Source organism: Lygodium microphyllum, chromosome 11 (assembly GCF_053477565.2).
Source record: "Lygodium microphyllum isolate KBCC chromosome 11, Lygodium_microphyllum_v1.1.10, whole genome shotgun sequence".
NCBI lineage: Eukaryota > Viridiplantae > Streptophyta > Polypodiopsida > Schizaeales > Lygodiaceae > Lygodium > Lygodium microphyllum.
Window position 1 is genome coordinate 59050571 of NC_141145.1, and position 24317 is coordinate 59074887.

A 24317-nucleotide genomic window follows, 5' to 3' on the forward strand; every position below is an offset into this window, starting at 1 on the left:
TCTTATTCTCATGCATTTGAGCATGATATTGGAGTGTTAAATGCTCAATTTTTGAGCTTATTTGCAGACTGGAAACAGTAAACTAGTCGATGTCCTAAATTTGGAAACAGTATACCTACAGGTTTGAAGTATCTGTCACGCTTATTTACTATTGATAAATGCTTGGATTATACCACTTGAGTCGTAGATGCTTTCTAGGATACAATGAGTGTCGAAAGCCCAAATTTTGGACTGATTTGTTGCTAGTTATACCAAGGTATTGATTGGTTATTGTTTGCAAAAAGAATACCTATCATCTTCACTTGGCATACATGCAATCTATTTTGACCGGTTGGACATGTATCAACTCTTGCATAGAGTGGCAACTAAATGACGTGTTTTGGGGTTGTTTTGAGGTCCGAATACTCTTGTCTTAGTAGAGAAAATACTCCTAGTTATAGCAGTGGACTAGCTATAAACAACCTGTGGAAAGAGTATTTGGCACTGCTACTTTTTACATACAGTACAAACATTGATGCATGTTTGGTCACATATTGAATCCCCAATGTACTGGAACATGTCTATGGTGGTTTAATGATATTTTTGAGATAAGACCTTGATTATTGCAAAGTTTATGATGTTGGTCATAACAGGCTGCTTGCTTGTCATAAACTATGGGAAATTCTAGTGATTGTCAGCATCAGTTCTATGCATCTATTGATGCTTGTATGAACATAGTTTGTTGCTGGGATGTTTTGCCACTACCATAGAATGTTTTGAAATAATTTAAGCTTGGTTCATGCCTAGTTGACTGTGTTTTTTCATTGCTAGAATACAATTTATAGCAAGGAGGTTGTCAGGAAACTCTACTTAAAGAACTACATGAAACTGTTCATGAACTACAAGAAACTATTCCTGAACTGCACCTCAAGGTATATGGCTATTGCAAAAACAATATGCTCATGATATGTTGCTAAAATATTGCATGATGGAGTGTAAAGCCATGGAAACACCATTGGATCAAAATGTCAAACTTGCAGTTGATGTTGGGACTGAGATTGAAAATGTCACTATGTATAGACAGATGGTGGGTAGCTTGATTTACCTTACTATTACCCGTTGTGACTTGAGTTATGTAGTGGGGTTGGTTAGCTAGTTTATGTAGAAACCTCTTAAGCCACACTTATATACACCCAAGAGAATTATGCGGTACGTGAAGGGTACTACTGATTATGGATGGTTTTATGAGCATGGAAAATCATTTAACTTAATAGATTATACAGATGTTGATTGGACTAGTTGTCTCTATGACATGTCAACTAGTGATTATGCTTTCAGTTTGGGCAATAATATGATCAATTGAAGTAGTAAGAAGCAACCAACCATTGTCTTAGCAGTATGCAAAGCAGTTTGGCTTGTAAAACTACTACATGACTTTGATATACAATGAGACAACAAAGTCACGTTGCATTGTGACAATCTCAGTAGTGTGATGCTGACTAGCAACCCTGTCTATCATACTAGATCCAAACACATAGAAGTTCATTACCATTTTATCAAGAAGATGATACTTGCTAAAAAGATTGATCTACTTCGTGTGAAGACAGAAGATCAAGTAGCAGATATCTTTACCAAATCACTTGGTAAAGAGAAGTTTGTGCATTTCAAGGAACTACTTGGAGTACAACAATTAGCTTGAGCTTAAGAGGAAGTGCTGAGAATCAAGCTCGTTATTAGTATCACCAACATGATTGACCTTATCTAAACAACTATCGTCTTAGCTATCACTCTACATGTGTGTTGAAATAACTGAGTGAGTCAAACTCAACTACAGTTAGTGGTGCGAACAGTTAATGACCTAGTGTGTTTATCAGTTATGTGTGATTAGACTTCAATAAGCATTATGGATAATGAGAAGAAGAGAACAATGAGAGTTCACTACTCTCTATTATATCTCAATGTATTTATCTCTCTCTCCCTCTAAATCTTGAACCTTACCAATTGTTGACCTAACCATCATAATTATATGCACTGATATGGACTCTTGTTGATGAAGCTACGATGCTTTTTTTAGGCTCTATCAAACATAAACATGCCTTCTAAATTTTGTTACTTAAAGTTCTTGCCATGGTTATCTACCTCCTTGCCTCATACAGTGTCAATATCCACATCTACTTTTGAGTTACCCATGATTACTTACATGGATACTATATTGACCTTTACAATCTACACTTATGGACCTATTGATGTCTTGGACTTAGATATCTATCACTATTAGTTTTCACTCATGCAATGTTACTGCTAGTTGCTTCCAATTACCTAAACAAGGACCACAATTGGATACTTAATTTAAACATGAAATTTCCAATAGAAAAAATCAAGTTCTTACCAATTTGTTATTATTGGATGGGTGAAAAAAGGTAATATGCTTGGGTAGTCATGTGTTCACTCAACTTTTAGCAAACTTGTACCTTTATTATTCACACACATACACAAAAGCTAAAGCATATCATATTGAACTTTGTTTTGACATGTCTATTCTCTCTATAGTCGCACCTTACCCATATTCTTAAAACATACAAATATAATAACCTCACCTTGGGTTTTTGTTAGGTTGCGAGAAAAACAAAGAGCATATCAACTTTTTAGCTTAGACTAGACATTGTGCTTTACCTTTGATTTGTTATCTTCAAGAATTTAGTGTTGCAATTTCTTTGGTGGGCACTTTGAACAATCTATTTATGATTGCTTTCACTTGGTGAGACGAATCAATCATCTTTATTCTAACTTCCAATGTTTCTAATCTTTGTGAAGTTATATATATTGGCATCAAATAAATTAGCATTAATAAGAGCATTGTGTCTACTAGAAATGTGTGTGAACTTATGTACTTATATGCATGATTTAAGATGAGATATTATTTGTTAATTTCAAGAATCAAATTATGAATTAGCTACCAAACATGAAGATTATGATGAAGAGTACCTCTTCCATACTACGTGATCCTTCCATATACATGAGATAGTTTCAAGGGGTAGACCCTTTGTCTCAGGCAAAAGAAAGTAGGTAAAGATGAGTGATAGGAAGACCCATATTGCTACAAAGAAGAAGAGCCCTGCCTTGAGATGGCAAAGCATGAGCAAAAACAATTGTGCTCCAGCAAATATGAAGAACAATATAATACATGTGTTGATACTTTGGCATGCTGACCTTATCTCTAAAGGGAAGATTTCACTCGGAATTAACACACCCACCGGTCCCCAAGACCAACTAAAAGCAGCCACATATATGCACACAATCACAACCATCACAATGCCAACATCCCTCTGAACCACATTATGGGCTCCCAAATAGAGATACATCAATGTTCCAATTATCACCTGCACATACAATTTTATACATACTTGTCAAAAAGTTGCAAACAAATATCATAATAACATTTGCACCATCATAGTCACAATTGAAGCAATTACGTTATAATAGTTATGATTAGGATTTTGTGTGCATCTACTTCTCTAATGGACTTGTGGTGCAATATACTTGTAGACTAGATAGAGAATTGTACCACAAAAGTATTATTCCAATTAGTAACGACACATGCACATCTACACACACATACATATCCACACCATTTGCATGTATAGAGATTCATGCATCCATATATGTTTTGACATTGGACATGCATTTAAAAAAAGTAAAATTGTCTTAGGAAAAGTAAAAAGACCATGATCAATAAATTATAGCGCATAAAGTGAGGAGCGATTTTTATACAAAGATAGTATACATTAGAGTGAAAATACATAACCATGCTTCTAGAGAAGACGTGCTTGTTACCTTGTTTGCATCCGTGTTCGTGCACGTGTGTACACATTCATGTGCATGCACACAAGTGTGTCTATGTCTATGTGCACGCATGTATAATCATCAAAAATGGTAACGAAGATACAAAAAGTGCATGATCATCAAACAATTTTTCCTTGTTTTGTAAATAAGGAGTAAGGAGTTGCTTCATTCACACTCCAAGAAACATTAGTCTCGATGCTATGTGTCATTTTCAAGTAGAGAAGAAGAGATTTCACAATAACCATATCTACCATGTTCACATACAATTTGAAGTTGCCTTGATAGCTCATGGAGGAATGACGTGATTTAGGTCTACATGGTGGAACATTAATAAAGGGCAATGTCCAATACCCATAAGCGTTTTATCTCAATACCTTGGTGTTGTAAATACACAAAGCATTTTTTATAGATTGTCCATTCCTTCAAAGATCCTACATTATATTCACATCATCTTTCTTTTTGAAATATTATGAACTGTTATGTCTAAGACCAAAATGAGCACTACATGTTGTCTAGATTATACCCAAACTCTCTCTTCCCTAAAACACAAGTCCCAAAGTATCATGTAAAGACGTGTGTGAAAGGGGACTTATATGTAACCTTAGTGCAAAGGTAAAAGAGTCAAAAGCACTTAGTTTAAAAAATCTCAAAAAATGTTCTAATTAAACATTTCCTTCTTCTCCTTGTCTGATATCATAAAGACAATGTGTCGTCTTCACTCTATTAAGAGCTGCCAAGAGCATTATCTTTCTTCTAGTCATCTCCGTCATCTAACCACCACCAAAAATGAGGGGAAGAGACAACAAATCACTCACCATCTCACAAAATAGAAGCCATTGAAATTCAAGCTATCATGCATGCTAAGGAGGGGACGTCCAATTCTAACAATAGAGTAAGTGAGGCAATCACTTGAGAAAACAATAAGTGGATAGCGCACGGTAGTTATCTAAGGCTTTAGCCTTAGAACAAATGCTATATAATAAGCCTTAGAAACAAGCAGTAAGGTTGATAGTCCTCTCGGAAGAGCACGCTATGAAGTAAGTGAGGTAATCACTTGAGAAAACGATAAGAAGTGGCTAGGGTAGTTATCTAAGGCTTAAGCCTTAGAACAAAGGCTATATAATAAGCCATAGAAACAAGCACTAAGGCTTAATCCTTAGAACAAAGGCTATATAATAAGCCTTAGAAACAAGCAGTAAGGTTGATAGACCTCTCGGAAGAGCACGCTATCAAGTAAGTGAGGTAATCACTTGAGAAAACGATAAGAAGTGGAAAGCCCAAGGTGGTTATCTAAGGCTTAAGCCTTAGAACAATGGCTATACAATAAGCCTTAGAAACAAACACTAAGGTTGATAACCCTCTTGGAAGAGCACACTATCAAGTGAGGGGGGGGGGGGGGGGGGGGGGGTGTCGGGGGCGGCGCTTTGGGGGAGGGAGGGAGAGAGGGAGAAATGAGAAGGGGAGGTAGATAGGTTAAAGAAGGGATTCAAGACACGAGGTTTGTCAATGCTCACTCACTCGATAGCCTTCATCGATCCCTTCCCTACTCATCCCCATCATCTTTATCAAAGTTCCTTCCCTCCAACTTACCTCCACTATCTCTCCATTACTTGAATCAACCACCTACTCTCCTTAACTCCTAATTGCAATTATTACCAACTCCACCCTACTACATCCCCTTCCATCTTAACCTCCATCCTTAATCAAGATATATCAAGCTTTTGTGCCAATATCTAGAAATACCATGTCACTCCCCTCCTCATCATTTTACCAAGCTCTCCCTAAGGATTCTTCTCTTTCACAAGCCAAGATTTCTTACATTGCTAAACTCTATGCACTCCATTGTCCTTCTTGCCTTGCCAAACTCTACATCAAGCAGTGTGAGCTCTAGAAGGCACTACAAAAGTCCAAGGGAGAGCGAAGCAAAGGATGCATTAGAAGAGTTAATGTGTTCATATTGATCCCAAATCGAAGGAACATTAAAGCTAGGCAAGAAGTTACACATACAAACGAGGTTTCGATTGCATCGGCTCAAGCCCAAGTGCTCAATCTGTCTTTGAGAATTACATTTTTCAATACAATAATAGTGAAGTATCAATTGAAAGTTAGGATAATATAGGGGGGACTACTCAAGTTTTTTCGAGGACCCTTATGGGTACCTCAAGATTCAAGTGAATGGATGAATGAGTAGTTGCCTAATAGGGAATTTCTAAAAGGAGCATCCCCTCCCATAATGGGATTAAGTCTATGCATAGAGTGTTATTCTAAGATGGTTGGATCTTCCTTGCTTACAATTATGATGGAGTGATTGTTTAGCAACTTTAAAGAACCTATCGTTAGGGGTTAAATCATTGAAATGTTAACTTAGTGCTTGCTCTCTTTTCTTTTAAAAAGGACGTTAACAAGGCAACGAGAACATAATATGTGATCAATCAAACTAAGAAGGGAGACTTAGGTTTAGCAAAAGATCCAAATAGTCTTGGCATCATTTCAATAAATCATATCCAATAAGATCTACCCCTTGAGCTATGTCAAGTTCATGATAGCTTAGATGAATCAAGCAAGACCTCGTGCTAAAGGGGATGGCACCTAGAATAGATTCCTATGCATAAGTTGTATTATAACAATTGCTTGGTGCATTAGAAAGGAATGTTTGAATGATTGTGTATTCTAAGTTCTAGTTATGCCAACACAATGTGAACTTTTGAAGATGTGTGTTTGACCTCCCTAAAGGTTAGCCATTAAGTTCTTCACAAGCAATTGTTCATCCGGTTCAGATGCTAGGACTAGCATCAAACACAATAGATCTCTCCATAGGGATTAGGAGTTAGCTAGGAGGTGCTTGGGCATGTTGGGACTAGTTTAACCTTGGGTGTACTAAAGCTAGTCTAACCCCCTCTAAGCCTAAGATGGGTTTTTCAAAAGGCCCCAATACTAGGTAAGGGTAAAATGGGCCTCATCAATTGGAATTCATGTAATAAGACAAAGTTGAAATAAAGGTTATAATTTCCAAAAAGAATCAATTTCTATTGCCTTTGTGTTCGTCCTTATGTTACATGAATGAACTTTGTTTTAGCAGGTTAATTAAAGAAGTTTGTATATTTTAAACTAATGTGATAGGTAATTAGAAAACTAAGTAAATCCCATCTTCAATGGGAAGCAAGAGGGAGAATCCTCAATAAGGTTATGGTAGGGTGGTCTCAGTTAGTCGAGAGATTTTCCACAAAAATGTATTAGACTAGGAACTTCTAGGAAGAGATGAATGCTTACCATCTTAGAGCATTGTCTTATATCTTAACTTAGTATTATTCTAAGGGACCAAAGTGACACTTTACCCTAGATGTAGAGGGGTCGGTTCATCTAGTTCCCCCTCATTTCTCACTATCTTTGAACCAAGTGCAACATAGGTTCTCTTTGGTTCAAGTTGTCTTGCATATATAGCTACCCATAACCAATGCTAGAAACTTTGTTAAGAGATTTGACAATCAACTAGGAGCCCTCTTTTCAAGTTATCCCTCATCAAAAGGAGACAAAGCTTCCCCTATGAGGGTAGATTCAAGTGATCCTACATCATGAAGTTTAAATATTCCATGATGATAGAATCTATCAATTCTAGACAGTGTCCATGTAATTCGTATGCTGTGGACACAAGTGTCACTTTTATGTGTGTATACCTAGTGTCTTAACATTTAAATGTAGTGACACTAGGGACTAGAGTTAGTTAGCTTAACTCTAGTTAGTTGGTGGAGGGCTAATTGGGTCAACCCTTGACCTAACTTAGGTTGTATCCTCACTCTTTTTGATTCAATTCAGCAAGGACACTCTACTTTCTTGTTCAACTCACTCACTCTCACTGTCTCATTTCTCTCTCCTCTATAGCCGATTCATTTTCTCACATTTGGTATCAAAGCAGCTGTTCATGCAGGTTCTATTCAACCACCACTAGCCAAGCTTGCTCCACACTCGAGGTCCTTCTGAGAAAGAGAAGAACAGCTAGGAGATTCTACTATTGCTGCCATCTCCACAGCCTGCCACCTCGACCCACTCAGTTTGCAAGGCCGTCGTTTTTGCTATTTGACACCACCGGCAATCCCATTAGAGCCTCCCATACCGCTGCTCTCCTAACTAAGCAACACCAGCTGCATCACCACCTGCGCCACTCTTATGCCCAGTTATAGGCGCTCTTCAACAATTATCTACTTGACAAAAGCTAGTGTTGCAATGCCAGATTAGCCTACTCATGCCACTAGTACTCGGTGTTGCCTATGCACGCATCGCCACACAGTCCAGCAAGCCACTGCCTGCTAGTTGCACCAATGATGCCACTTGTGCTTGCCACATGTGTGCATTGCCAACTGCTCGACTAGTACATTAGGTAGCTTCGCCTTCTCATGCACTTCTTCACCTGCATGTGCCCTGTCTACCCACTACCCTATACTACGCCTCCTACAGGTGACAATAACACCACCTATCACCATATTTCCACTACCTACACCTCCTAAACTAGCCAATATTGTCTCTCTAATGTAATTCTCTACCTTGTCTCAACATTTTGAGCTATCCGAATGTCTCAGACTCTATATACACATTCTAAGGCATCTGAAATTTGGGGCTTTTGCTCAAATCAACTTCCTACACACACTTCCACATTAAAAACATTGACATTACACCATTTCCTTAAGATTTGTGTAAGAAATTTGAGGTTTTTTATTTTTTAGGCTCCAATATGCATCACGAGGTAGATTCCAATTGTTGCTCACTATTGGCACATATTCCAAGGTCACATTTTTGCAAACATTCAAGCTATAAAGTATAAATTTCTTCAATCTCTTTGAAATTTTATGAAGAAATTTGGGGCTTTTACCTGGCACACATTCCAAGGTAGAAAACTGGCAATACAAAAATATTTAATTGTTGTTACAATCAAATTGAGCAAAACATTTTTAAAATTTTTGATAAATTCTCGTGAGACTCGACATTAAGTTGATGTAAATTGTACTTTTGTGGGCATGCATTTTCGAGGGACATGTGGTAAACTATGCATTGCTATTGTTTGCGAGCTAAGTGTTGATTTGTGTGACATTGGGCACACTTTGGGTTGTTGCTTTTTGTGCATAATTGATAGCATGGCACATCAAGGACATAATGATCAAAGCAGATCCTTGGTATCCTCACTCAAGAGGATCAACTTGATGGCATGAATTACCCATTGTGGAGTTTTATGGTCTGCAACCTTTTTGTGACAAACAACTTATCGCACTGTCACACATGGTTTGCAGCGACCAAGAGGTCTTGCACCTCAAACATCTTAGTGTAACACTCGAGGACATGTTGCTAATCCTACTACTATTTGATCCTCCTATCGAGGATCGAAGGAAGTGAAACTCCATGATACACATGTACTTTCTTTTATTACCTTATCAATTGAAAAGGGTAGTTATTCCACATATGCGGTCTTGTCATAGCTTAAAATTAGCTTGGGATGTACTTGAGCGCATGTTTGCAGCATACAATAAGACCAAGATATCCTATCTCCATAGAGAGCTGACCAATGTGAACATGGATACGCGTGATAGCATAACAAATCACCTTACATATAGGATTTGCATGAGCAATTGCTCAATATTGACAAAGTCACTTAGGATTCTAAATTGGTAAACATCATATTGAACTCTCATCCTGAGTCATATCTTGGTTTCCACACCTCTTTGATGTCATCTTTGAGAGGGGAGGGAGAGGGGGCAACAATCCCTTTCATTTATCGACTTCGAAGGCCTCTTGCTACAAAAAGAACAAACTCAAAAGGATGTTGCATTGTGTTCAAGTGAAGTGGCTATGCTTTCGAAGTATAAAAGCAAAGTTAGACAAAATGTAAAAAATCATCAAAAGGTTGATGTTGGTGGACAACCATCAAATAAGGCTACCCAAGACGCAAAAAAGTCAAAGAAAAAGGAAAAATATTATTATTGCAAGAAGCCTCATCACTACATTGATGAATGCATGAAGAGATTGGCCAACAAGAAAGGGGACTCTATTTTGGTTGTCCAAGAGACATCAGCCAGCAAATCTATTGATGGCGATGCTTCAGCCAACTTTATGAAGGAGGACTATGCATTTCTCACATTTAGTTTTGATTACTAAATGGTTGTTCAATATTTAATACTCTTGAAACACAGCAAACATGGTATTTTGACAATGGGGCATCAAAGCAGATCACTTCCAAGAATTGTTTGTTTACCTCTTTGCATTCAATCCCTGATAGAAAGCGTGTTAAATGTGGAAACAATAGCAGTTATGATGTATGTGGCATTGGTACAATCACTATAAGTGATACAGATGGTTTCGATTTCATGTTTCTAGATATCTCGTTTGTGCTTGGCATTACAAATAATTTATTGTCTATCTCTACTTTTAATAAGCATGGCTTTCAGGATGGCAAATGCATTATCAAAGACTGAGAGATGGATTAGATACTCAAGCTATTCGACACCCTATATAAGGGCCTCTTTTTTATTAAGTACTTATGACAAACAGTCTCATGATGCTCTAGCAATTACGATGACACTTCAAAGGTGAGATCATATGGTAGATGTCTCACCTATAGTGGAGACTCCACCTATTCATGCATGCAAGGGATGTATTTTGGGCAAAATGCACATATTTGCTTTTAAAAAGGATGGTGTAGTATGCGTTGCAGCTTGTACACTGATGTTTGTGGTTCCATGAGGACACGTGTACTTGGGGATCGTCTTTAGTTTGTCACATTTATTGATGACTACTCTCGATATACATTAGTATATGGGCTCAATGCAAAATCTAATGTGTTTTTGCATTTTAAACATCATATTTCAAATCTTGAGGCTAAACTAGCTTAAAAGTATAGACACTTCGCACAGATAGAGGAGATGAGTATATATCTCATGATATTTGCTTAATCAAGGCATTACGCATCAAGCCACTATTAAAATGAGATGTCAGCAAAATGGTGTTGTTGAAAGGAAGGATCAAACTCTTACGGAGATGACTTGTTATATGCTTAAAAGCAAGAGGTTGCATATTCACATGATTAATTTCAAATGCTAGTCACCTATGACATTGGTAACGTCTTTAAGGGTCTTTTCTTTCAATAAACATATTCTAAAAGCATTCACTTTCGATGATCTATCCAGTAACATCATTGATCCATTTTATAAGAAAGCTCTTAGATTAGAGTAGTTCATGTCAAAAGAGAAGCCATCAAAATGAAAAAAATCCAACAAGTCTACCACAAAACATCAAAATGATGGCAACAATGAATCAACTTTTGGTTCTAATCTAGAAGCAAAATCCAACAGTATGGAATCTAACTTTGAAGAGAACGAATAAAAAAAGTAACATAATAGTACAAAGAAGGACGAAGGAAAGAAAACAACAAAAAACACTAAGAATGAGTTCAAAAACCTAAGGTGCACATAGTGCAACAATCCCAAGCACATTTAGACAGCTTGGCCCAAAGATGGTGCAATATTTGTAACATGGTCATACAAAACACTGAATACTATCGATACAATGGCAAGTACCAAATGGCCCATCCCTGAGGATGGCAAGGTATTGGAGCAAACACTTCTAGCCAATGGACAAACCTCCAAGCCAATCCGGTTCCTACCCCGACCATTGTATATATCAATCAAGACTACCAGCAATGGCCGTGGTGGGCATGGTAGAGGTGGAAGAGGCCGAGGGAATTTTTGACCCTTTGCTAAACATTGTTTCTTTTGTATGCAAGGACACTAGTGATCCGAGTGTGCACACCCAAGTCTATGATGCACAGAAAAGACAAGGACAAGGCCCGATGCATATGCCCAATACAAATACAATGGAGATCAAGGAATTGCCTGAACCAGAGATACATGTGATTACCTAGTCCAACAAAGCCTACAAGGATGCCGCTTTGCAACCCACATGCCCTTCATGGACTGAGCAAGAGAAAATCTACCACCAAGTGGCAGGATGGACCACATGTGAACCAACGGCTACTATGAAAGATTAAACCCCAAGCTTTAATATGAAGGTCCAACCTGAAAATCGGCCTAGGAGCTCAAAGCAACCACAGTCTACTCAACATATCCCACCCCCCCAAGGAATGCAACAATATGCAAAGACTCATTCCCAACCAACATAGAAAAACCCAAACCCAACTTAGTTATAAATTTAGAGGCTGCAAAGTTTAAACCACAGTTGTACTTGGCACAATGAACAACACACCTGGGATACAAAGGAAACAAATAGGTTGCACAACAAGATCTGCAACCACGTGGAGAGAAGAATCCAAGCAGTAGCCTTGGAATTCAAAAAGGGAAGCAGATAGAAGCTCATCCTGGCTAGTAGAAAAGTACCAATCCTGATACCAACTCCAGAAAAGCTCACAAGAAGAATCTAAAAGATCATCTCAGACAGAGGCAAAGCAACACCTTGAATGCTAACCCTGGAGATAGTGGAAGTCAACAAAAGGAGTTAAATCCACATTAGCAGAAGGGAACATGCCACACACTTCAATTGTTTTGGACTCATCTAAAGCATCAATCAGATAGGGACCTATCAATATTACTATTCCTCTAGGTGGATCTACTAAATGTAATGTCAGCTTTCAAGGATCACCTCCTAAAAATGATTCAACTCGAGCACTCGGTATTGCCTTGAATCAAAAGTAGCGGCGATGACAATCCATGCTTTAAAGGAAAAAGTCCATAAGATCTAGTAACAACCCATCCCACAGTAGGTCTCCCGTCTAATCCAACCATTCCGATGATTGCTGCTCGGTGCAAGGACAAGACCATCCAAAATATCCTAGTCGACAACAAATCAAGAGTACATAGTGGCGACTTGCCCACAACTGGGACGATTGGTGGATTGGGAACCAATCCCCTTCCTAGTGAGGATGGCCAATCAACAGCAGGTACGACCTCTAGGCATTTTCAATTCTATACTTCTAAAAATTGCCACATTCCAACTTCTAGTTTCCCTCATAGTTTTGAATATGGAGCATGCTAGTGAAGATTACCATCTACTATTGGGAAGACTTTGGCTATGCCAAGCAATAGTCATAACTGGGGCAAGGATAAACCAACTATCCATATTAATCAGCACAAGGTAACGGTCTTCTTGACCAATATTGCCCCACATGTCCCACACTGCTGACCAACTATAACTAAAATAGTCAATATGGTTGAAGGCTTAAGTGATGATGAAGAAGAGGAGTTCCTGAAGGCTAATGCCAACTTGCAACCCTGGTGTCCCATTAATGTTCTCCAAATCAGTGAACAATACATGCAACCCCAAAGTTTGCAACCTCAAGCCCCAAAAGAGTAGGAAGAGGACAATAGTCCACACAATTTCGAAACTCAAAACCCGAACTTTATAAAGAGGAATATCAATATTGATCAGATTGCTTATGCTAATATCAATGAAATCCTGAATCAAGAGCGTGAGTTACAAGTGCACATGTAGAAAGTCACAAGAGTAAAAGAAGATGAATTTAACATAGTCTATCTAACCAAACTTAGCAAGATCAGTTATAAACTACAACTAGCATTTCACCAGCAACTCATCGATTTGTTGATCGAATTCAAGGATGTGTTTGCATGGGAATATTCAAAGACAAAAAGGCTGGATCCTTAATTATATCAGCACCAGATTCCTCTAAAATTGGATGTTGTTCGAGTCCGGATGCAACACTACAAAATGAACTCTCACATGGCTAAACAAGTCAAAGAGAAGCCAAATCAACGATGAGAGTAGGTTTCATCGCTCCAGTAGATCGAGTGGATTGGATTTCAATGATCGTCATTCTTTCTAATTGTAAATAAGAAATCTTCTCCTTACTACTCACAAGCTAATGGCTTAGCTAAGTTCACCAATAAGGACTTTTGTAAAATCTTAACCAAGTTGGTAGATCAGAATACAAAAGATTTGGGACACTAAGCTTCCCACATCACTATGGGCCTTTCAAACTTCCTTCAAAGTTGCCACCGACATGACTTTATACAAACTAGTATTCAACATGGAAGCCATTACTCCCCTAGAATTTGTAGTCCTGAGTTTTTGGCTTCAATGAAAGACCTTGGCTCATTCCAAAAGAATTACTTCCATTTCGAATAAAAGCCATTACCCAACTAGAAGAAGACCGAATCCGCAGCATGTATATTCTATCTGAGGTCCAAGCCCAACAGAAGCACCAAGTTGACCAGTTGAACAAAAAACCACTATTCCAAAAGGACCAGCTCGTCCTAGTCTTTAAGACCCACATGGGCAAAGCTCAAGTTCTGATGGTGCAGTCCTTTCTAGGTCTTTCATGATTTCAACACTAATTCATTCTATCTAATAGATTTACAAGGCAAGCTGCCAAAGCCGTGTCAACGAATTCCAACTCCGACACTATCATGATCAAGGCCTCCAATGCACATTTCCAATCACACCAAATTCCCTTGTTTCCACTTCACCATTGAGTTCTAGCATTCCTTCCCCACTTATTGCCCACCTCAAAATCGAATGGCTCTTGGAAGTCCGCCCCTATGCTAGCATGGCCTCATTTATGAAACCCACTCATTAGTTCAAGTAGCCAATGACACCCTCGCATCTCAAAAAACCCATTTTAATCGTGTTTGGTTATGGTGTGTTTTGCTGACACAGCACTCATGCATTGGCCACTCTCCTTTCGCATTAATCACACCATCCCTTAAGAAAGAATATCTTCCTCAACACCCTTATTTTGTGCCCAACACTTGTACACATCTCTACTTCACCTCTTCTCGCCCTTTCTGTCTCTTGCACTCTTTCACACTCTCTACCATAGCATCCTTCCAGCTTGCCATACCGAGGAGGTTACACCAATCAACCCTACGGCGCTTATTGATGCTCAAGCATGGATCAAGTCTCTGTAGCTCACCCAATTCGCCAACCTCCCATGGAGCTCTACACATATGCACCCTGACACACAATCCATCTTGGAGCATTTGATCAATGGCTCCACCATCCAAATCCAGGGCAATATATGCAAGCTCTCCACAAAGAGAGTATAGAGAATGCTTTGCTTGCCCGACCATGGTGAATAAGACCCACCATCCCTCCCCACTCCCACCATGGAAGCAATCTTCAGCCCCATCGTCAACAAGGAGTACCAGCTCACTAACCTGGTCGATGACCACAAGAGCAAGCTCGATGCCCTCAGATTCCTACTCAAGGCCCTCTACTTGCAAGCCAAGGCATTCACTATCTCAAAAAAGGTAGTTGTTCTTTTCTTCTCCCCTCCCGATGCTCCTATTGCTTAGGCACATGTGTAAGATTTATCGCCCTCTTGGAAGAACACGCTATGAATTGAGGGAGAGAGGGAGCGAGCAAAAGAAAGAACGAAAGAAAGAAAGAAAGTTATGTTAATGTCTACAAAAGGCTAAATCGGCCTATGAAACCAAAATGAATACATAGTTGATGAGTACAAATTGATGTTTATGCCCGATACAATGTAGAACTGCTCAAGAAGCACTCTCATCTTAGGACATCTCACATTGGTCTATCTAGCATAAAGAGGCTAAAGTGGCAAGGTAGGGTTCCCCCCTGTAATAACGGTGGAGTATCCTTTATATCTACAAATGATGCCTCTTGCAAGAGCATGGACCAACTAGACATGGACAACAAACTCTGCATCCATGGTCATGTCTAAGGTGGTCCCTCATGGTGGGGCCATCGATCGAGACCAAGGACTCAATGGTGGAGTAGTAGATGCTCTATAGAACTCCATGAGTTCACCTTACTACATCTTCCATTTTACCCTCCATTCTTAATCAAGATATATCTCTCCATTCCCATTCCTAGTCTCTTTAACTCTTAATTGCATACTATCAACTCCACCTTACTACGTCCCCTTCCATTTTACCCTCCATCCTTAATTAAGATATATCAAGCTTTCGTGCCAACATCTAGAAATGTTTTGTTACTCCCTTCCTCATCATTTCGCCAAGATCTCCCTAAGAATTATTCTCTTTCACAATACAAGATCTTACCTTGCTAAACTCTATGCACTTCTTTTTTACCTTATCCTTCTTACCTTGCCAAACTCTACCTCAAGGATGTATGAGTTCTAGAAGGCACTACAAAAGTTCAAGGGGGAGCAAAGCAAGGGATGCATTAGAAGAGTTAGTTCGTGATGGCCCCAAACCAAATAAACATCAAAGCTGGGCAAGAGTTAGCACATACGAACGAGGTTCAAAACGCATCCACTCAACCCAAGCTACTCATCTTGTGTTTAAGATTTACTTTTTTCAATAAAATAATAGTGAAAGTATTGATTGAAAGTTAAGATAATAGAGAAGGACTACTCGAATTTTTCAAGGATCCTTATGGATACCCCGAGACTCTAAGTAGAGAAACAAATAAGAAGTTGCCTAGGAGGAAATTTTTTAAAGGAGTATCTCCTCCCATGATGGGACTAATTCCATGCATAAAGTGTTATTCTAAGATGGTTAGATCTTCCTTGCTTGCATATATAGAGTGTTTGTTTAGTAGCTTTAAAGAATCTATTGTTAGGGGTTACACTCATTGAAATGTTAAGTTAGTACTCGCTCTCTTTTCTCTTAAAACAAATGTTAACAAGGTAAGTAGTATATCATATCTAATCAATCAAACTAGGAAATGAGACTTAGGTTTAACAAAATATCGAAATAGCATTGGCATCATTTCAATAAATCATATTCAATAAGATCAAACCCTCGAAACCATTGGTTAGAAGTGTATCAAATCCTTGGCTAAATTTTTCCTCTCTCAAGCTAATAAGGTATTATCCTTGATATGAAGTTTTGAGATGATTTAGTTGAAAAGAAACCTTAGAGCCTATACACTTAGAGAATTTCCTTCTATGATCCCTTGTTAATAACATTTTTCCCCCAACTTTTGAACAAATTGTAATGAACCCTTATAACCTAAGAAAGAGATTATGGTTAGAAGATACCTAAGACCTCAATAAGTTATCAATTTAAACCTAAGAACAATTGAAGTTCCAAAAAAACAGAACTATGCTCGATTAGAGATGCTACAATTACCCCAAGGCTGATTTTCCTTTCAAGAGATATGCTAAAACTTATGCCAAGTTCATGTCAAAATAACATGTATGCTCTGATACCATGTTAAAATAAGCAACAGTGCAGAGACACACTAGGATGGGGAGAAACATAGTGTGTACGGCAATACTGAGAGAGAAGAGAAACTCAGACACACAAGAAGAACACGATCATGATGCATTCAATCATGCTATGAGAAGAAAAGATAATACAACGGAGTCGAAGCTCAAAAGATAACTACACTATCATGTCTGAATTAGGTGGCAACACTTGCCAAAAATCTGCACAGTGAAGAGAGTGAAACACAATCCTCTGGGTAGTGGGCTATCGAAGTAATCACTTGAGGTGAAGGATAGTTGTCGAGGGAGCAAACAGTAGTCCTCTGATACTGGGGAATGACCTAGGCAACAAAACACAAATCCCAAAGTGTTAGAGCTGTCAAACACCGGGAGAGGGGTGAAGGTAGTCATGAGCTGCGAATCACAATGTCCTCCTGAAGGCGTATGAGGGCAATGGAAGGGCCCGGTAAGAGAAGGGAGGTGGTGGTGGTGACCGAAGAAGCTGGTCAAGAATGATTGAAGAGTGCAAAAAATGAATGAAGTGACTACCTATTTATAGGCATAAGTTGTCCAAGGTGGCGCACCACTATGTGGGCGCCCACTAAAAAAGTGTCCAAAATGTGGACACCAACCCTTTTTGGGATTGTTAGTGCTAATGTCGGAAGAGGAGCACCGAGTGGTCTATCCATCCGCCTGTGGAAAAGTCATAACACCAAAGTGTCAACCTGTACAAGGGAGCGTGGGTAGGAGAGGAAGGGAAAAATCAATAGATGATGCCGAACCCACAACCTGTCTTTGTCTTCTCTTATGAACAAGGTCTTTAGCTCTCTAAGCTATTGCGCTTTGATACCATGTCAAAAATAAAATGTTTGCTCTAATACCATGTTAAAATGAGCAATAGTGCAAAGAGACAGTAGGGTTTGCGGGTAGTAACACACAAAGTGCACGATAAACGCAAAAACACAAGAAAAACAAGGTGATGATACATTGAATCATACTATGAGAAGAAAAGCTAATACAGCAAAGTCGAAGCTCAAAAGATAACTACACTGTCCTATTTGAATCAAGACAACACATGTGGGAAATTTGCACATTGAAGGGAGCAAAATGCAATCCTCCGAGCAGGGGGGCTATCGAAGTAACCATTGAAAGGTGTCAAGGGAGCGAACCACAATCCTCTAATGCTATCAGAGATGTGGAAGATGACAACCAGCGATCGAGGAAGCGAACCACGATCCTCTGAAGCTGGTACATGACCTGGGCAACAAAATGCAAATCCCAGAGTGTCGAAGTTGTCAAATGCAAGGAGAGAAGCCCAGATGTTGATGCCAGGTGAATAATGATGACGCTAGATGATGGAGGATGAGTCGGGTTGCAAAAACACAAGTCCCAACAACCTCTGTGACAAACAAGTGATGCCATGTGATGAAGGAGGAGCCTGGCTGCAAGAACGCAGATCCCACCAATCCCTATGATACATGAGTGATGAAATCACTGACGCTCAATGATGGAGACTGTTGCCAAAGGCTAGGATGCTGATGTTAAGCTAGAGATGATGACGCCATGCAAGGAGAAGATCTCCACACTGAAAAACACATATGAAGGTGGAGCGTGATGGAAAAGAGTGTTGACACCAAGCAGATGATAATGAAGTCAAGTGAAAGATGCTCCAAACACAAAGCCTGATAATGGAGCGGGGTGCCTCAAGCAATTGAGAAAGGGTGAAAGCGACCACGAGCCACAAATCACAATGTCCTCCTGAAGGGGTGTGAGGGCAATGGAAGGGGCTGGTAAGAGAAGGGAGGTGCTGGTGGTGACCGAAGAAGATAGTCAAGAATGTCTAAAGAGAGTGAAAAATGAATAAAGTGACTACCTATTTATAGGCATAAGCTGTCCAAGGTGGCACACCACTATGTGGGCACCCATTGAAAAAGTAGCCAAAATGTGGACACTAGCCCTTTTTGGGACTGTCAATGCGAATGCCGAAAGAGGAGCACCCAGTGGTCTGTCCATCTGCCTATGGAGAAGTCATAGTACTGCATAGGCAGAAGTCATAGCACTGAAGTGTCAATGTGTAAAAGGGAAAGTGGGTGGGAGAGGAAGAGAAGGGTATCTCTATCTCCTAGTGATGCAGCGAAAATGAAGGGGAAAACCAGTACATGATACTAAATCCACAACTTGTACTTGCCTTCTTTGATAAACAAGGTCTTTAGCTCTTTGAGCTCTTGTGCTCTCATACCATGTCCAAAATAACAAGTATGCTCTGATACCATGTCAAAATAAGCAACATTACAAAGAGGCAGTAGGGTTTGCAAGTAGTAACATGGAGTGTGTACAACAAACACTGAGAGAGAAGAGAAACACAGAAACACAAGAAGAGCACGGTGATGATGTACTGAATCATGCTATAAGAAGAAAAGCTAATATAGCGGAGTCAAAACTCAAAAGATAATTGCTCTATCTTGTCTGAATCTGGTGGTAGCACCTGTGGGAAATCTGCACAATGAAGGGAGCCAAATGCAGTGCTCCAAGCAATGGGCTACCGAAGTAATCATTGGAATGTGTCTAGGAGGAGCGAAACATAGACCTCTAATGCTGTCTGAAATGTGGAAGATGATCACCAATAGTATCAAGGGAAAGAACCGCAATCCTCTAATACTAGGAAATGACCTGGGCAACAAAACGCAAATCCCAGAGTGTCGAAGCTATCAAACACAAGGAGAAAAGCCTGGATGCTAATGCCATGTGGATAAAGATGACACCATGCAACTGATGGAGGATGAGCCAAGCTGTTGTTAGAACACAAGTCCTAGCAGCCTCTGTGTGATAGAGGAGTGACGTCAAGTGATGGAGGAGGAGCTAGGCTACAAAAACGTAGGTCCTAGCAGCCCCTTGTGATAGACGAGTTACAAAATCACTGACGCTCGGTGATGGAGATTGTGGCCAAAGGCTAGGATGCTAAGGTCAAGCTTGAGATGATGACGCCAAGCAAAGAGAAGATCCCCACACTAAAAAACGCAGGTCAAGGTGGAGCCTAATAGAAAAGGGTACTAACGCCAAGCAGATGATGGTAACGCCAAGTGAAAGATGCTCCAAACACAAAGCCTAATGCTAGAATAGGGCACCTAAAGCAAAAGAGCAAGGGTGAAGGCAGCCACGAGCCATGAATCACAATGTCCTCCCAAAGGGCTGTGGTGACAGTGAAAGGGAGCTAGTAAAAGAAGGGAGGTGGTGGTGGTGGTGACCGGAGAAGCTAGTCAATAATGGCTAAAAAGAGTGAAAAATGAATGAAGTGACTACCTATTTATAGGCAAAAGCTATCTAGGGTGGTGAACCACTATGTGGGCGCCCACTAAAAAAGTGGCCAAAACGTGCACACCAGCCCTTTTTGGGACTGTCAATACGAATGCCAAAAGAGGAGCACCCAATGGTTTGTCCATCTGCCTATGGAGAAGTCATAACATCGAAGCGTCAACCTGTAAAAGGGAGAGTGGGTAGGAGAGGAAGAGAAAGGTATCTCTATCTCCTAGTGATACAATGGAAATGAAGGGGAAAATCAGTAGATGATATTGAACCCACAACCTATCTTTGTCTTCTCTTATAAACAGGGTCTTTAGCTCTATGTCAAAAATAAAATGTATGCTCTAATACCATGTTAAAATAAGCGACAGTGCAAAGAGACAATAGGGTTTGAGGGTAGTAACATAGAGTATGTACGACAAACATGAGAGAGGAGAAACATAGAAACACAAGAAAAACACGATGATGATGCATTGAATCATACTATGAGAAGAAAAGCTCATACAACAAAGTCAAAGATCAAAACATAGCTGCACTATCTTGTATGAACTAAGTGGCAACACCTGTGGGAAATTTGCATAATGAAGGTAGCAAAACGCAATCCTCTGAGCGATGGGCTATCAAAGTAATCACTGGAAGGTGAAAGACAACTGTCAAGGGAGTGAACTAAAGTCCTCTAATGTTGTTGGACATGTGGAAGATGATCACTAGCTATCGAGGGAGCGAACCGCGCTCCTCTAATGCTGGGGAACGACCTAGGCAGTAGCAAAACGCAAATCCCAAAGCGTCGAAGCTGTGAAACACAAGGAGAGCAGCCCAGATGTTAACGGCAAGTGGATAATGATAACACCACAAACAATGGAGAATGAGCGGGGCTGCAAAAACACAAGTCCCAATAGCCTCTATGACAAATGAGTGACGAACAAGTCCCAAGAGCCTCTGTGACAGGATGAACAAGTGATGGAGACGAGTGACGAACAAGTGATGGAGAAGGAGCATGGCTACAAAAACATAGGTCCCACCAGCCCTTGCGATAGACAAGTGATGAAATCACTTACGCTCGGTGATGGAGACTATCCCCAAAGGCCAGGATGGTGACGTCAAGCTGGAGATGATGATGCCAAGCAAGGAGAAGATCTCCACACTCAAAGACACAATAGAAGGTGAAGCCTAATGAAAAAGGGTGTTGATGCCAAGCAAATAATGGTGACATCGAGTGAGAGATGCTCCAAACACAAAGCTCGATGTTGGAATAAGATGCCTAAAGCAAAAGAGCAAGGGCGAAGGCAACTGCGAGCCAATAACCGAAATATCCTCCTAAAGGGGTGTGAGGGCAGTGGAAGGGGCTGATGAGAGAAGGGAAGTGGTGGTGGTGACCGAAGAAGGTACTTAAGAATGACGGAAGAGAGTCAAAAATAAATGAAATGATTGCCTATTTATACGCATAAGTTGTCTTAGGTGGTGCACCACCGTGTGGGCACCCACTGAAAAAGTGGCCAAAGTGTGGACACCATTGCTTTTTAGGACTATCAGTGCTTGCAAATGTCGAAAGAGGAGCACCCAATGATCTCTCCATCTACCTATGGAGAGATCATAGCACCAAAGTGTCAACCTATAAAAGGGAGGGTGGATGGGAGAGGAAAAGAAGGGTATCTCTCTCTCCTAGTGATGCAGCAAAAATGAAAGGGAAAATCAATAGATGATGTCAAATCCACAACCTGTATTTGCCTTCTCTTATGAACAAGGTCTTTAGCTCTTAGAGCTCTTGCGCTCTCATACCATGTCAAAAATAACAGGTATGCTCTAATACCATGTCAAAATAAGTGAATGTAGAGAGAATGTAGGCATGTCAAAAATAATAGGTATGCTCTAATAACATGTCAAAATAAGTGACAATGCAGAGAGTGTAGGGTTTACGGGTAGTAACACAGAGTGTGTACAACAAACACTGAGAGAGAAGAGAAACCCAAAAACACAAGAACATGATGATGATGTATTAAATCATACTATGAGAAGAAAAGCTAATACAACAAAGTCGAGGCTCAGAAGATAACTGCAACCTTTTTTTGTTGTCTTTGATAAACAAGGTCTTTAGCTCTCTAAGCTATTGCGCTCTAATACCATGTCAAAAATAACAGGTTTCCTCTGATACCATGTCAAAATAAGCGATAGCTCAAAGAGTTAGTAGGGTTTGCGTGTAGTAACACATAATGTGTACGACAAACCTTCAGAGAGAAGAGAAACGCACAAAATATAGTGATGATGCACTAAATCATGCTATGAGAAGAAAAGCTAATATAGTGGAGTCCAAGCTCAAAAGATAACTACACTATCATATCTAAATCAAGCAGTAACACCTATGGGAAATTTGCACAGGAAAGGGAGCGAAACGCAATCCCCCGAGCGGTGGGCTATCGAAGTAATCACTGGAAGGTGAAAGATAGTTGTCGAGGGAGTGAACCGCAATCCTTTGATGTTGTCGGACATGTGGAAGATGATCACCAACATCAAGGGAGCGAACCACAGTCCTTTGATGCTGGGGAATGGCATGGGCAACAAAACGCAAATCCCACAATGTCAAAGCTGTCAAATGCAAGGAGAGCAGCCCAGATGTTGATGCCATGTGGATAATGATGATGCCAGATGATCAAGGATGAGCTGGGGGCTGCAAAAACACAAGTCCTAGCAACCTCTTTGACAGATGAGTGACGTGAGGTGATGGAGGAGCCATGCTACAAAAACGTAGGTCCCATCAACCCCTGGGATAGATGAGTGATAAAATCATTGCGCTCGATGATGGAGACTATTGCCAAAGGCTAAGATACTGACATCAAGCTACAGATGATGACGCCAGGCAAGGAGAATATCTCCACACTAAAAACACAGTTGAAGGTCTCCGAAGCCTAATGGAAAAGGGTGCTGACGCCAAGCAGACGATGGTGACATTGGGTAAGAGATGCTCCAAACGCAAAGCCTGATGCTGAAATAGGGCACATGAAGCAAAAGAGCAAGGATGAAGGCAACCACAAGCCACGAACCAAAATGTCCTCCTCAAGGAGTGTGAGGGCACTGGAAGGGGTTGGCGAGAGCAAGGAAGTGGTGGTGGTGACCAAAGAAGGTGGTCAAGAATGACTGAAGAGAGTGAAAAATGAATGAAGTGGCTGTCTACTTATAGGCATAAGCTATCCAAGGTGGCGCACCACTGTGTGGGCACCCACTGAAAAAGCGGTCAAAATGTGGACACCAACCCTTTTTGGGACTGTCAGTGCGAATGCCAAAAGAGGAGCACTCAATGTTTTATCCATCTGCCTATGGAGAAGCCATAGCACCAAAGCGTCAACTTGTAAAAGGGAGGGTGGATGGGAGAGGAAGAGAAGGGTATTTCTCTCTCCTAGTGATGCAATAGAAATGAAAGGGAAAATCAATACATGATGCCGAACCCATAACTTGTCTTTGCCTTCTTTGATGAACAGGGTCTTTAGCTCTCTGAGCTCTTGCACTCTAATACCCTGTCAAAAATAAAAGATATGCTCTGATACCATGTCAAAATAAGCGGCAGTGCAAAGAGACTATAGGGTCTGAGGGTAGTAACAATGAGTGTGTACGACAAACATTGAGAGAGGAGAAACGCAAAAACACAAGAAAAACACGATGATGATGCACTAAATCATACTATGAGAAGAAAAGCTGATACAACACAGTCGAAGCTCAAAAGATAACTACGACTTGTCTTTGCCTTCTCTGATGAACAGGGTCTTTAGCTCTCTAAGCTCTTGTGCTCTGATACCATGTCAAAAAAAAAGTAGGCATCCTCTAATACCATGTCAAAATAAGTGACAATGCAGAGAGATAGTAGGGTTTGCATGTAGTAACATAGTCTGTACGACAAACACTGAGAGAGGAGAAATGCAGAAACATAAGAAAAACACGTTGATGATGCACTAAATCATACTATGAGAAGAAAAGCTGATACAACAAAGTCGAAGCTCAAAAGATAACTAGATTGTCATATCTGAATCAAGCAGCAACACCTTAGGCAAATCTACAT

The 24317-nt window shown here is 40.1% G+C and overlaps 1 protein-coding gene across 8 annotated transcripts in view; it reads right to left on the reverse strand.

Annotated features, from left to right (window-relative positions):
• Positions 1-2907: 2907 nt before the first annotated feature.
• The window catches only part of LOC148028859 (sugar transport protein 7-like), a 34427-nt gene continuing 13017 nt past the window's right edge, over positions 2908-24317 (reverse strand). For 4 of the 8 annotated variants that reach the window (XM_087687622.1, XM_087687624.1, XM_087687631.1 and 1 more), the window contains one exon: positions 2908-3359. In XM_087687622.1, the coding sequence (XP_087543748.1) occupies positions 2949-3359 (411 nt within the window). In that variant the 3' untranslated portion in view covers positions 2908-2948. Of the gene's footprint in view, positions 3360-9349; positions 9604-17006; positions 17311-24317 lie in introns of those variants that run through there. The other 4 variants (XM_087687625.1, XM_087687628.1, XM_087687627.1 and 1 more) reach the window with 3 other exon arrangements.